General features: G+C 34.9%; 1 protein-coding gene across 3 annotated transcripts; it reads right to left on the bottom strand.

The window, feature by feature from the left end:
• Positions 1-1,814: 1,814 nt before the first annotated feature.
• LOC109101988 (transmembrane protein 180-like) lies at positions 1,815-13,280 on the bottom strand. 3 transcript variants are annotated; one of them, XM_042735849.1, is made up of 9 exons: positions 13,128-13,280; positions 8,879-9,133; positions 7,793-7,872; positions 7,260-7,709; positions 6,349-6,469; positions 6,137-6,234; positions 5,256-5,426; positions 4,377-4,570; positions 1,815-3,186 (listed from the first exon to the last, which is right to left on the bottom strand). In XM_042735849.1, the coding sequence occupies exons 2-9, from the start codon at positions 9,041-9,043 to the stop codon at positions 2,951-2,953; spliced, it is 1,515 nt and encodes a 504-aa protein (XP_042591783.1). In that variant the 5' UTR covers positions 9,044-9,133; positions 13,128-13,280; the 3' UTR covers positions 1,815-2,950. The 3 variants fall into 3 exon arrangements, with proteins under 3 accessions (XP_042591783.1, XP_042591784.1, XP_042591785.1); XM_042735850.1 differs by having other exon boundaries at positions 9,032-9,133; XM_042735851.1 differs by lacking the exon at positions 8,879-9,133 and having other exon boundaries at positions 13,128-13,261.
• Positions 13,281-14,071: the final 791 nt, after the last annotated feature.

Genomic DNA, 14,071 nt, shown 5'->3' with positions numbered 1-14,071 from the left:
ACTTATCACAGCTTTGACATGCCAGAAGGATGGGCTTAGAGCTACGAGGCGGGGCTTTGTTTAAAAGGGCATCCACATCCATAGACATAAATATTTGTTTATATGTTCACATCGGGCGATAACCGGAATAACGCGAAGATTAGTCGGGATTTTGAATTATCCCAGTGACTCTAATCCTTTGAATCGTTTACTAAAATGAATCATTCACTGACTCTTATATAGATCATTTTTAAACAATTGTTTATATAAAATGTTAGTTTTTATTAATGCACGGTATATAAATTAGCTTTTATATATTTTTTCAACTTTATTTTAATTGTTGTTTAATTTTTAGTCATTTTGCTTTATGCTTTTGTCATTTTTATTTTATTTATTATTATTATTGTTATTTTTATTTTAAATGTTGTTTAATTTTTAGTCAGTTTGTTTTGTGCTTTTGTCATTTTTATTTTATTGATTATTATTATTATTGTTATTTTATTTTAAATGTTGTTTAATTTTTAGTCATCATTCTTTATGCTTTTGTCATTTTTATTTTATTTATTATTATTATAGTTATTTTTATTTTAAATGTTTCATTTTTAGTCAGTTTGTTTTGTTGCTTTTGTCATTTTTATTTTATTTATTATTATTATTATTATTATAGTTTTAATTTCGCTGCTAGTAGTGATATTTTCTGCAAGTTACACGGCCAGCTGTAAGTGTCATTTTGTACAGATCATTATGAGCAGATCGTTCACAAGTTTTACTTTATATATATATATATATATATATATATATATATATATATATATATATATATATATATATATATATATATATTACATTTGTGTGTCTACCAATCTATTGGTTCATGTTATAGCAAGAAAAAACAAGAAAGCCGTCACAGGCTTCAGTGAGTAAAAATTATGATTCAGTGCATGGAAGTAAAGGAGAATGATTCATTCAAAACATTTGTTCAAATACAATGATTTGTTCATGAACACTCAGAACTGTTCTGAGTGATGTGAAAATAGTTTCATAGATACACAAATACGGACCCACTTTTATTAATGAGCCATAGTTATCAAAAAAAAATCTGTTATTTTGATCAGTTAACTGGCTGGTTTCATTTTGACCTTGATCATCACAGAAAGATCAAAAATGTCAAACCATACACAGTAGCTCTACTTTCCCATTACAAGCAGTGAACAGGTTTCATTGAACAGCTTACATTAGCTGTTGTTGCCCTTTTAAGAGGAGCTTCGTCATCACCAAAAAAACATGATCAGTTCAAGGAATGGGTGAGATGTGGGGGGATTACGGGGATTTCTTACTCGAGTTGTTGACATGAAGTTGTTAAATTCGCTGACATAACCCAGTCCTTCCCTCATAGGAAACTACTCAGATATCTGACAGGTGACGTAGACAGTACAGGAAAAAATAAGTCACATTCACAATCTCTATTAAGTGATTTTACTGTACTGTAAATTATGTTACACATGATTAGCAATCCCAATTTGCTAAATCTCACAATCTTCTAGACAAAAGGACAGAAAGCTAAAGGCTCTCTAAGCTTTTTGTTCTGTATGCTGTGTCCTCATGGGAACCAGTTATACAAAGTAATTTGAAACCTGCACCTAACTAGTCATGTGGTAGCTCAATGTTGTTGGATCATTCAGGTATATTATATGCTACACCAGGTGTATACTTATTTATCTTGGTTGTAGGCCTATACAAATTATTATATTTTTTAGTTTAAAATCGGTTAATGCTGAACGAGTAACTACAAATTTGTCTCAAAGCATTCATTTAGCAAAGACAAGAACATAACATTACTATTATAAAACATTTATTTGCAAGCAAAATTATTCGAACAATGGACAACAGCACTATAATAACTCATACATCCTAAGCCACAGCTCAGACTCTGACACAATTGTGTAAAAATTTGAACATTTCCTAAGATAACTGAACTGTTTCCTACAATAAATAAACATGAAATATGAATAAAATATCAGATGCTCATTGCGCCCCAACCAGTAGTTGACGAACAAAAAACTAACCATCTAAGGTCTAAAATATATATATTTTTTCAATGATCATACAGGAAATGCAATTTCACGAATGTCAAAAATGGTATTTTTACTAAAAGTTAAGAATATAAATTTGGCAATACAAATTTTAATTTGGAAAACTCTTGTACAAAACTATTTCTATAACTTTGAGAAGTCAATTTGCATTTTAACGTCAGATTGGCCAAGGAATTAATTACCATCTTGACAACTCTGCCTCTAAAACACAGAAATAAAGTGAAATTGGACATTTGGTACAAAAATAAGTTAGTCATACATGCTAGTACAACACACAGTCTGCATTTACGTTCATGTGAAATATAATATTAATACTTTTTCAGTAATATTAATCATCGATAGCAATGAGTAACAATGAATTTTAAAAAGTATCTGGCTGAATTAGAAAGACAATGTATAAGTTCTGACAGTATAAAAGAAACCACAGATATCCATGCAATTCCATATCATGTATCCCTGGAATGCTGCTGAACTTACTGAAAACATGCCCTTTCTCAAAACACAGTGTACTTTTTCACACAAAGTTAAAACATACAGGCTAGGGAGATGTGATTGGATTTGGCTTGATTATAAACCCATATAACTATACATTAAAACTTCAGAACAGAAGGTTTGGGGGCAGTAGTGTTCAATATGGTCCCAAACCACTAGATTGGTTAAACTCTCCATTCATTTTTGGTCACATACTCAATATAAATACCTAACATTTAGCAAACATAGCAAATTAAGGCAGGTTTCAATTATATGGGACCATACATTCTGTCTTAAGTGTCTCTTGCAGTATTTGGCGTCACCATTCTCCATTCAGGGTCTGTTGGCAGCACGTCTGGTTTTGGGGAATGTCCACGACTCATCTTTCCTCTTCTCATGCAAGAACATTAGATAGCCTTGACATCAATGAGGTGGCTGTGTTGGGCACCTTGCCTTAGGGTCTTGATGTTTTGTAGTCTTTGCCCATGCAGAGTGAAGCGTGACCATGCCATCAGCTGCAGAAGGGCACAGGAAATGGGCACAAACACCAGCAGATAAAAGCAGCCCTGACGCAGTGGCACAGGGACCGCAGCAGCGGCAATCGGTGCTTCTGCCACTGAGTTCCTCTCAAAGATGTCATATCCTGGAAAATAATAGGGGATGAGGAGACACAAATGCACTTTTAGAATCCTGAAAATTTTTTTATCATGGTTTCCACAAAAATATGAAGCAGTGCAACAGTTTTCAACACTGATAGGAGTAAGAAACGTTTCTTGAACAACAAATCGGCATATTAGAATAATTTTTTAAAGGATCATTTGACACTGAAGACTGGATTAATGAGGCTGATAATTCAGCTTTCTGTTATGCTCCCTTTATTTCAAAAAGTTAAAAATAGCAACGTTTCGGTCAAAGACCTTTGTCAGGCAAACACTTCGACGATAACGTTGCTATTTTTAACTTTTTGAAATAAAGGGAGCATAACAGTGTGCAGATCCGTTTCCTATTTTTTTATTCATTCTTTGATCTTGCACCTGGTCAAGACTTTTTTGGATGTACGTATTTTGATTTTTCTTTATGAAAATTCAGCTTTGCCATCATAGAAATATATTGACTTAAAAAAAATAATAATAATTTTAGAGGAAAAAAACTGCAATAATATTACTGTTTTTACTTTAGTTTTAATCAAATAAATGCAGCCTTGGGAAACCCAAGAGACTTCATTCCAAAAAACAAAAATCCTTACCAACCCCAAACATTTGAACAGTAGTGTAATAATTTCAATTTAAACCTAACAAACTGCTTTTTGTGATTTTTTTCTTGAAATATGTGCTTATACTACAGTTATGTAAAATAAATGCAATTTGGTTTAATATTTTGATAACACAATAAATTTCACATATTTTTACATGCATGTTTTCAAATACATTTTTGTGGCAAATCTAATATTTTTGTATATAAAAAAAATTAAAATAATTTTATATATATATATATATATATTGTGAAAACATATATTTTCCATATATATATATATATAGATATTTTACACACACACACACACACATATATATAGATATACTGTACACATACACACACACACACACGCATATAAAATTTATCAAATTAATTTGAATATATTTATATTGTAATATATTGTGTCAAACAAGAAATACAATGCAGGACTTATTAGACAGATTCTTCGTTTTTGGCTCCTAAAACATGAAACATTTGCTTCTTTTTCCCTCACTTGTAAGTCTCTTTAGATAAAAGCATCTGCTAAATATTTAAATGTGAATGTTACATGTAATGCATATTTATTCACTGCACACACACCTGTGTAGAGACACAGCAGCCAGGTACCAATAAGAGGGGCAAAGGTCTGGCCAGGCTTGGTTACCAAGGCAACCATCCCAAAGAGCAGGGCAGAAGCTGCTTGTTGTCGGCGGTTCAACACAAAGTCCTCATCCACCAAGTCTGTGATCACCAGGTTCAGAAGTTTACAAGTGCCCTCAGTGAAGACGCGATTACTGTGGAGAGATTTGAACAATGCAACAAAATTATAAACATAGATAAAAGACAATGCTTAGGAAAGACTGTCTAAATCTGTTCTCAGTCTAACCAGCATCCTTTTATTAATTAATTAGTGTCAACATAAATGAAAATGTGTTTGTGTCAAAGTTATAGACTAACACATAAAGAAATGCACATAATCACAACAATTAAGCCATTTAACTTAAACTGTAATTAGCTAATTATTTTTTAACGGTGCTTGTTTAAATGATTAAATATTGATATCTTTAAGAGTTTGTATCATTTTGCACATTATCACCACCTAAATTATTTGTTATTTCTACAAAACCAAAGTCGTTTTACAAAAATTAGTTTAAAATGATCTAAAATGAATGAATATGACATGACAAAATATTTAGTACATATAAGGGCATGTAAGGATTTTCTATTCTCTGTTTTGTGATGTCATATATTTCAAAGTAACAATACAGGGAGGACACGTGTGTTTTCTGTCTGTTAGCATGGGTAAAAGTTCTATGTTTTAAGTCTTGAACCAACATGGATTTGCTAGCCAACAAAAGCACACCTGCTCCTTTTGAACAAAAACCAATAACTGAAACATTCATAACGTTTTGAATTTTATATCACATAAGAGGCAGAACACCTGTAGTCTGAAAGCAGAAGGGCTTGTTTATTCCTCACCTAGCAATAAAGATGCAGAGCAGGTAGACGTGGTCCGCCCCGGCTAAGAGCATGACCACACTGAGGCCCAACTTCAGGAGGAAGAGCCCGCGGACAACCTGATAGACACCCAGTCTTCGGCACAGCGTCAAAAAGTAGAGATTGTTCAGATGAGGTGCAATGTAAGAAATGAAATAGAAAAAGAAAAATAAAAAAAAAAAAATAAAAAAATAATAATAAATCAAGTTTTTTTTCATATGTGACCCTGGATCACAAAACCATTCATAAGTAGTACGGGTATATTTGTAGCAATAGCCAACAATACACTGAATGGGTCAAAATGATAAATTTTTCTTTTATACCAAAAATCATTAGGATATGAAGTAAAGATTGTGTTCCATGAAGATATTTTGTAAAGTTATACATACATCAAAATTGATATGCATTGCTAAGAACTTCATTTGGACAACTTTAAAGGCAATTTTCTCAATATTTAGATTTTGCACCCTCAGATTCCAGATTTTCCAATATATTGTCCTATCCTAATAAACCATACATCAATGGAAAGCTTATCTATTCAGTTCAGTAAAAAAAAAAAAATACTCTTGATAATAAGCAATGTTTCTTGAGCCCCAAGAATCATATGACACTGCAAACTTGAGTAACTGCGGGTGAAAATTCAGTTTTGCCATCACAGGAATAAATTACATTTAACAATATATTAAAACACAAAACAGTTGTTTGAAATTGTAATAGTATTTCATAATATTACTGTTTAATTGTATTTTTGATCAAATAAATGCAGCCTTGGTGAGCATAAGAGACTTCTTTCAAAAAGATCATATTACATAGCCGGCATTGTTGATGTGCTGTGTTCATGTGTATGACTTTTTTTTGTCTTACCCAGCAGGAAGGATCCGGTTGAGGCAGAGATCTGGTCTGACAGGAGGTGCTCCAAAAACAGAGGAAAGAAATTGTTGTTGAAATGGCAGTGGAATACCTGCAGATAGTGGGGTAAAGGGGGAAAAAAACACATATAATTGGTTCTCTAACTGAATAATAACAGAAAATACCATTTTAGCTTTGTCTTTTGTGCATGTTTGCTCATATTTACCTGTACAAGGTTCATAGAAACAAACCACATGAAGTTCTTGTGGCGTGACAGCTGCTTTAGATATTTCCCAAGAGTGACTGGCTTCTCAGGTGAGGTAAAAGGAGCCTGACCGACACTCAGTCTATGAGGACATCAAAGAGGATGAATATTCCAATGGGAGGCAACAAAAGAGAAAAAAAAAAGATGAGGGGAAAACTTATATGTTACCCTGGACCACAAAACCAGTCTAAAGTAGCACAGGTATATTTGTAACAATAGCCAAAAATACAGATTATTCTGCTTTTGTGCCAAAATTCATTATGATATCAAGTAAAGATCATGTTCCATGAAGATATTTTGTAAATTTCCATCTGTAAATATATTTAAACTTAATTTTCGATTAGTAATATGCATTGCTAAGGACTTCATTTGGACAGCTTTAAAGGCAATTTTCTCAATATTTAGATTTTTTTTTTTTTTTTGCACCCTCAGATTCCAGATTATTATGTTGTATCTCAGCCAAATTTTCATATGTTGCATAATGTAAAGATGGTATAGGCTGTAATACACTAATCATATTGTTCTTTTTTTTGTACAAATAATCATGTAATTTTCTGGAATATTCTGTCTAATAAGTCTTTTTATGTTTCATAGTAGAAAATAATATAAGTTGGAAAAATATGTGGTTGAGTAAATGATGGCAAAATGATCATTTTTGGGTAAAATATTCCTTTGAGAAGCTGTGCTGGTAACACAAATACTGAATGTTCACATCCAGCGCTATCAACATTCCTCCCATGAGTGAGGCAGTTAACCCCAGGTTGCTCCATGGGGACCGGCTCTGCAATTAGTGTGGTGTAAATTGCTTCAGATGAAAAGTAACTGCTAAATGACAAGTAACATTTACCACTGCAAAACAATAACGCTCTTACTCTGTGAGTGCTTGGCTCTCGTTCTTGCGTAGCTGGACTTCGTTCTGAAACCGGTGCCGCAGGAGACGTGAAACCACAAAAAAGCCTAGCATTGAGAGAGTGGCTAGAGTCACGCAGAAGAGTCTGAAGGAGTAGAAGTTTTCCTTGTTCCAGAAGGAGTAAGAGAGGAAGACGGACAGAGAGCCCATCGCACTGAACAAGGAGCTGTGGAAGTTGAGGCGTGTGCGGTCATGTGCTGACACGGCCAGGTCGGCCAGCAGGGCGTTGTGGTTGAGGTCGACCACCGTGAGGAAGCCATCGTAAAGGCACAGGCAGATGAGGAACTGCAGTCCAGGCCAGGTCCAGGCAACCCAGAAAGCCAGAAACGAAAGGGCAAAGAGAGGCCCGCTGCGGGAGAGTGCCTGCAGACGCTTCAGGACCACCTCAGGGGATGTGATCTGGGACCCAGACCTGAACAGGCAAACAAAGATTTAAATGAGACATGTACCTACCGAAATATTGATTTCCAATTTGAAGAGAGTGAATAATCTTACTGAGGAGAGCTCAGGAATGAGCGGTCACTCAGCCAGCCAAAAAGAGGGTCGTTCAGGCTATTCCATATCAGAAATACAGTCTATGAAAAAGAAACAATATAACAAACAGAAAAGAAAATGTTAAAAACATCAACATTTTAGTCAAATAAAATAAATAAGCATTTCATACATTTGGTGTCTGTTATTTTTTTTTAATGTTTTTTAAGTCTCATATTCTCACCAAGGCTGCATTTATTTGATCAAAAACACAGTAAAAATAGTATTATTTAGAAAAATTATTACAATTTGAAATAACTGCTTTCTATTTTTATATATTTTAAAATGTACTTTATTCCTGTGATGGCAAAGCTCAATTTTCAGCATCATTACTCCAGTCTTCAGTGTCTCATGATCCTTCAGAAATTAATCTAAAATGCTGATTTGGTGCTCAAGTAACATTTCTTATTATTATCCATGTTAAAAGCAATTGTTAAAATTGTTTAAAACATTTTTGCCATCACTTTTGATGACTTTAATTAATTAATCCTTGCTCAATAAAAGTCTTATTTCTTAAAAAAAAACTTAGTGACCCCAAATTTTGGAATGGCAAACATTTAAAAAGATACATAACTTTAATTATTATTATTTTTTTTGTATTTAAATAAAAAAAAAAAAAAAAAAAATATTATATAGACACAATTATGTATGTATACAGAAGAGCGTACGTCACCTGTGTACTAGACAGATTTGCCAAAATGGCACTACACTGATTTGGAGAGACACAGAGTAGAGGAATTGTTGAATAAAGTAGTTATTATTGTTTTCTTAGTGTACAAAAAGTATTCTCTTCGCTTCATAATGTTACGGTTGAACCACTGATGGCAGATGGACTATTCTGACGATGTCTTGACAACACTTGACAGTGTTATTTACTTGGCAGTCACAAACCTACTGGTTTTCATCCAAAATATCTTAAATTGTGTTCCGAAGACGAACAAAGCTTTTACGGGTTTGGAACGACATGGGGGTAAGTGATTAATGACAAAATTTTCATTTTGGGATGGAGTATCCCTTTAAGTAATTGAAGATACCATTAAATAAACCTACCTCTCCCACCCAAAACGACAACTTGTCAATCTTGTAAACAGACACAAAGGTCTCCACATAATACAGTAAGAAGACATTGTGGAGAATGGAGACGAACAGAGCCAGGGAGCCATAAAGCACAGCCGTTGAGACGCCCTGGCAGAGGCCCCATACCCTCTTTCCCATCCTTTGCTACTTCTCTCCGTTCTTCCTGCCCACGCAGCGCTCTACACGTCCCACAGGCCGGGCAGGGTGGGCTCATCGCTTTATCCACCCCTGCAAACAAACAGACACCAACACAAACCAACCAGTTCAAAACCATACAGTGTATTTTTCTGTCAAATATGAGTCTGGGTAATATCTGTCGGCTGTTTTTAGACTGGAAATTACCATTACTTGAATTAGATTCAGGGAGCGTAACTGGACAATGGCCAAGACAATGAGAAAACTGAGCATCTGTATTACATTATCAAGCAGCTTTTTCTTTGTTTTAATGATTCAGCACTTTGCTGGATATGAATCTGGAAAAACAAGCTAAAGCCAGATAAGACAGAAACCTAAAATAAGAATAATGTCAGGGAAAGTTAGGGGAAAAACATCACCAAAGATCCTTAATCACAACTTTTACAAGGTTAGTCAAGCAAATTATGGTTATTTGGTATGAAATACTAAAACATATTTAAATTGTTTCAAAACAAGTCTATTCTCAAATCAAAAATGAATCAGAAAATACCACTATAAAATTAGGCTCTCTCTTTAAAACGCCTTCCTTATTTTTCCATGGAGAGTGTTATGGGGAATTTGGGGAGAAGGCAGCCCATTTTCCATATTCATAATAACAAAAACAGCCTGGACTTCTTTATAGAGTGTCATGTGAGCAGTTCTTCAGTACTTTCCGGGTCACACCTCCATATTGTGCCTGTAAAACCATTTCTAGCAGAAAAATCACCATAAATCCCACTGAGAAGTGTAATTGCACATGAACTTTAGAATTTAATGAGCTGGATGATCTCATCCCAGCTTCAGCGATGACAATAACAAACACTGTTATTCAGTCCAGAGATTTCTCTGGGGTCTGATGAGAGATGTAACCTGAGCAGCATTAGTGTAGGCTGAGGCCTGCGATTCCTATCAAATATTGAACACTTTCCAATAGTAGGGTGGAGCAGACTGTATTGTGCCAGACTGCCAGAGCCATGTGAATTTCCTCGCACAGTGAATTCTTTATTTCTTTAACGTTGGACATCCATGACAACCTTTCGCAAATATCACCAACCTCAACTAGGGCTGTGCAAAAAATCGAGTACGATTTTCATGCGCATCTCATCAGTAAAGACGCTCCTGTAATTAGTAGTATATCTCCAGCACGTGCGTTCAGATCAGGGTTGCCAGGTTTTCACAACAAATCCTGCCCAGTTGTTTCTCAAAACTAGTCCAAACTAGTCCAAAGCTAGCCCAATCGCGTTTCCAGGAGGTTCCCCGATAAAAATTGCATCCCGGGGTTTTTTGGCATGGTTGTCTTGGTAAAATTCTCATTTTAGGGGCTAAATATCACGTTATTGGTATTGGGGTCGCTTCACACTGGTTCAGGTGGAGCCAACCGCGGACATGGCAACACTGGTTCATGTGGAGCGGCATTTACTACAAAGAGCCGTAGTCCACCGACAAGCTACACAAAATCACTTTCAAAATCGAGAAAGAATCGCCTGCGATTTTAAAATCGATTTTGTGTAGACTGTCAGTGAATTACGGCTCTGTGTAGTAAATGCCAACCAGTGTTGGCAAGTCTGTGGTTGTTTTCCATGTTCGCGGGTTGAAGCAACCCCAATACCAATAACGTGATATTTAGCCCCTAAAATGTGAATATTACCAAGGGAACCCTGCCGAAAAACATACATTTTAACACCGGGATGCAATTTTTATAGGGGAACCTCCTGGAAACGCGATTGGGCTAGTTTTAGACTAGTTTTGAGAAGCAACTTGGCAGGATTTGTTGTGAAAATCTGGCAACCCTGATCTGAACGCACGTGCTGGAGATATACTACTAATTACAGGCTTTCTGACTGGCACACCTGATGTTCACATACTTCACAAGCTCACACAAGTCCTTTAAAACCTCAACCTGGCAGAGCAAAAAGGAAATGCTTTCTGACTGGCACACCTGATGTTCACATACTTCACAAGCTCACACAAGTCCTGGGATTCTTTGAAAATACCCCCCTCTTATAGTTAAAACAACTTTAAAATAACCTTGCCCCCCAGCTCTTTGAGAGAACAATGAATTACAGTTCTGCACAGTTAAAGTACCCTAAACATATGAGTGAACATGTTACTCGAGGCCCGATTTCCATCTGATCTAAGCAGTGAAGCAAAACACACTTCACTGGATCACGTTGCACGCAGTGATTCTCATCTCATCTCATTTCTAAACGACAGGTGGCTGCTTCCCAGCCGATACGATTCAGCAATCTTTGATCCAACAAGAGATCAAGTACCACAGAGCAAAAGACCAACGTTTTGGCAGCGCTGTGTTACAGTGACAGGTTGTCCACCTGTGTCTGCTCACCAGAGCAACAGGATGCGTGGGAACTATTCTCACATAGATGGAAGAGTCATTTATTTGACCGAAACATCAAACATTCACAACCTTTTTACACAAATGCTTTAACACCTATACTGTAAACCAATAGCTAAATAGCTTTCATAGAACTCTGTTTGTCTGTATTGTTCCAAGTCAGAAGAAAGATGTTAAGTTCCGTAGCAAAGTTAGAATAACCATTAGGGCCATGTAGGATATATATATGAAATAAAATTTAATATTTCCATATATTCAAAACATTGTCATATATTATTTGTCATACCCTATAATTGAGTGGAATGAAGCCTTTTTTTAAATGTCATCAGAGCATTGACACTATTTGATGTATATTTATTAATTTTCAAGGGCACATCAATTCATTTAGAATCATACAATGTCTTAATTATTTAATATTACCATATGTGACCCAGGACTACAAAACCAGTCTTAAGTGTCATTTTTTTGAAATTGAGATTTACACACTGCAGCAATGCATATTACTAATCAAAAATGAAGTTTTGATATATTTACAGTAGGAAATTTGCAAAATATCTTCATGGAACACGATCTTTACTTAATTTTGATTTTTGGCATAAAAGAAAAATCTATTATTTTAACCCATACAATGTATTTTTGGCTATTGCTACAAATATACCCCAGTGACTTTGTGGTCCAGGGTCACATATATAAAAAAAAATACATGCCACACATATTATTTGTCATAAGCTATAATTGAGTAGAATGATGCCTCTTCTGATTTCTTCAGAACACGAACACTTTATGTAGCTATATTTATTAACTCAAGGGCACAATAATTAACTTAAAATCCCATAAATATATATAATATATATAATATATTTCCATATATCAAAAAATACAAGTCACATTTTTTATTATTTGTCATAACCTATAATTAAGTAGAATTAAGCCTTTCCTTGTTAAATAATATCTATTTTAAGTTGTTCACCAAAATATGTGTTTTATTAATGTAATGTAACATTAATGTATCACATATACATGCAACTCATTTAGCACGTACTCCATCTTCTCCTAATAAACAATTACGCCTGAAGCACTATTAAAAGATCCACTGATCACACTATCAGACTCCTGACACCTGTAAGTAAATATTCAATATATGCATAAACATATTACCGATTCAAAACACTTAAAACACAGAGCTGCTTAAAAGGGAAACTGAAAACGTTGGAATGGCTGCTTCAACTCGATGCTTCGATATTTCATTTAATAATCCTGTACTTGTTTAAAAACACATTCCATAACCGAATGTTTCCGCCTTGAATGATACGTTGTTACATTTTCACTACCATAATGATACAATATTTCACTAGCAGAGCTGTGCTAGCCGCTGACATTATAGTAATTCAGCACGCTGAACTGAGAGTGCTTGAATTTGACCAGAGATTCACATTATAGCTGATGGAAAATCACTCATATTTTATCAAACTATGAGTTCGAGCCGCGACGTGACACTTCAAACCTAAAATAACCTTTAAAACTACTAATCCTGGTCTAAGTTAAGCTCGCTAGCAGGCTATCCGCTTTCATATCAAGCGATGCGACGTGTACCAAGTCACAGCCCATACAGACGAACCCACTCAACCAGCTGAGCAGAAAACAGACGAACAGTCGAGTCTGAGATTTTAGATAGTTAGGCTGTTGGACACTTACCATGTGAGGCTGATATCAAAGCTGCAATCACCTGGTGATCAAGACAGGCGCTGTAAACGGTTCTAGGTTTCCCAGTTGTATCGAAACGTGTCATGTGTTGGACGAGGAAGCCCGTGACGTCATGAGTGTTCCCTCCTCCTCATCACTCCAGCAGCCATCTGTGCACAGACAGACAGACAGACAGCCACACACTTATCAAGTAACCCTGAGAATATTGATACTACGTTGTTGTGGCCATTTAAATCGCACATTATTTTGACTAGCAAAAAAGTCTGTAAAATAAATGAGGAAATGCATGAATGCATTATTCCAGAGCTCTACACAAGCTGATCATGGGCACGTTTTCTTATTGTATGGACATGTGAGAAACTAAAGCTAATTTTGGTTACACTTTATTTTAAGGTGTCCTTGTTACAGTGTAATTATACATTTAAGTACTGAGTCATTTTAATTGACTACATGTACTTACTACTGTATATGGTTAGGTTTAGGTTTAGGGGTTGGCATAGGGATACTTGCATGTAATAATGCATATATAATTGTTATTATAATAGTAAGTACATGTAATATGTGTAACAAGGACACCTTAAAATAAAGTTTTACCCTATTTTTTTATTTACATAATTAGAAAGCAAGTAATTCAATTTGTAAGTCCTTTAATATACTGTATTTACATAATGTTGGCTGTATGTGTATTTTGTATATACATTATTTTTTTTGTTTGTGTTTATGTTTTCATGTGTATTATTGTAATCCTAACTGTACTTTGACTGTTTATTGAAGTTAAATAAAAAAGAAAGAAAGAAACTAAAGCTCAAGGCTATTTCAGCCAAACCAAGTTATATTTAAATTATATTGTTTACTGATAAATTATCGTTATCATATACAGTATTAATTTCAGTTAAACATTATGAATTTAGCTTTGTATTGTAGTATACAGAATA

This window comes from Cyprinus carpio, chromosome B12 (genome assembly GCF_018340385.1).
Source record: "Cyprinus carpio isolate SPL01 chromosome B12, ASM1834038v1, whole genome shotgun sequence".
NCBI lineage: Eukaryota > Metazoa > Chordata > Actinopteri > Cypriniformes > Cyprinidae > Cyprinus > Cyprinus carpio.
The sequence above is the reverse complement of the archived record's forward strand: the minus strand, read 5'-3'. Positions and strand labels throughout refer to the sequence as shown.

Bases quoted from the DNA above. Each gene is read 5' to 3' on its own strand.
- LOC109101988 (XM_042735849.1), bottom strand. From the start codon at position 9,043: ATGGGAAAGAGGGTATGGGGCCTCTGCCAGGGCGTCTCAACGGCTGTG. The intron at 6,470-7,259 runs GTAAGAGCGTTA...ATGTCCTCATAG, and splicing joins GAGAGCCAAGCACTCACAGA to ACTGAGTGTCGGTCAGGCTC. The intron at 4,571-5,255 runs GTGAGGAATAAA...ATCTCTCCACAG, and splicing joins CTCTGCATCTTTATTGCTAG to TAATCGCGTCTTCACTGAGG.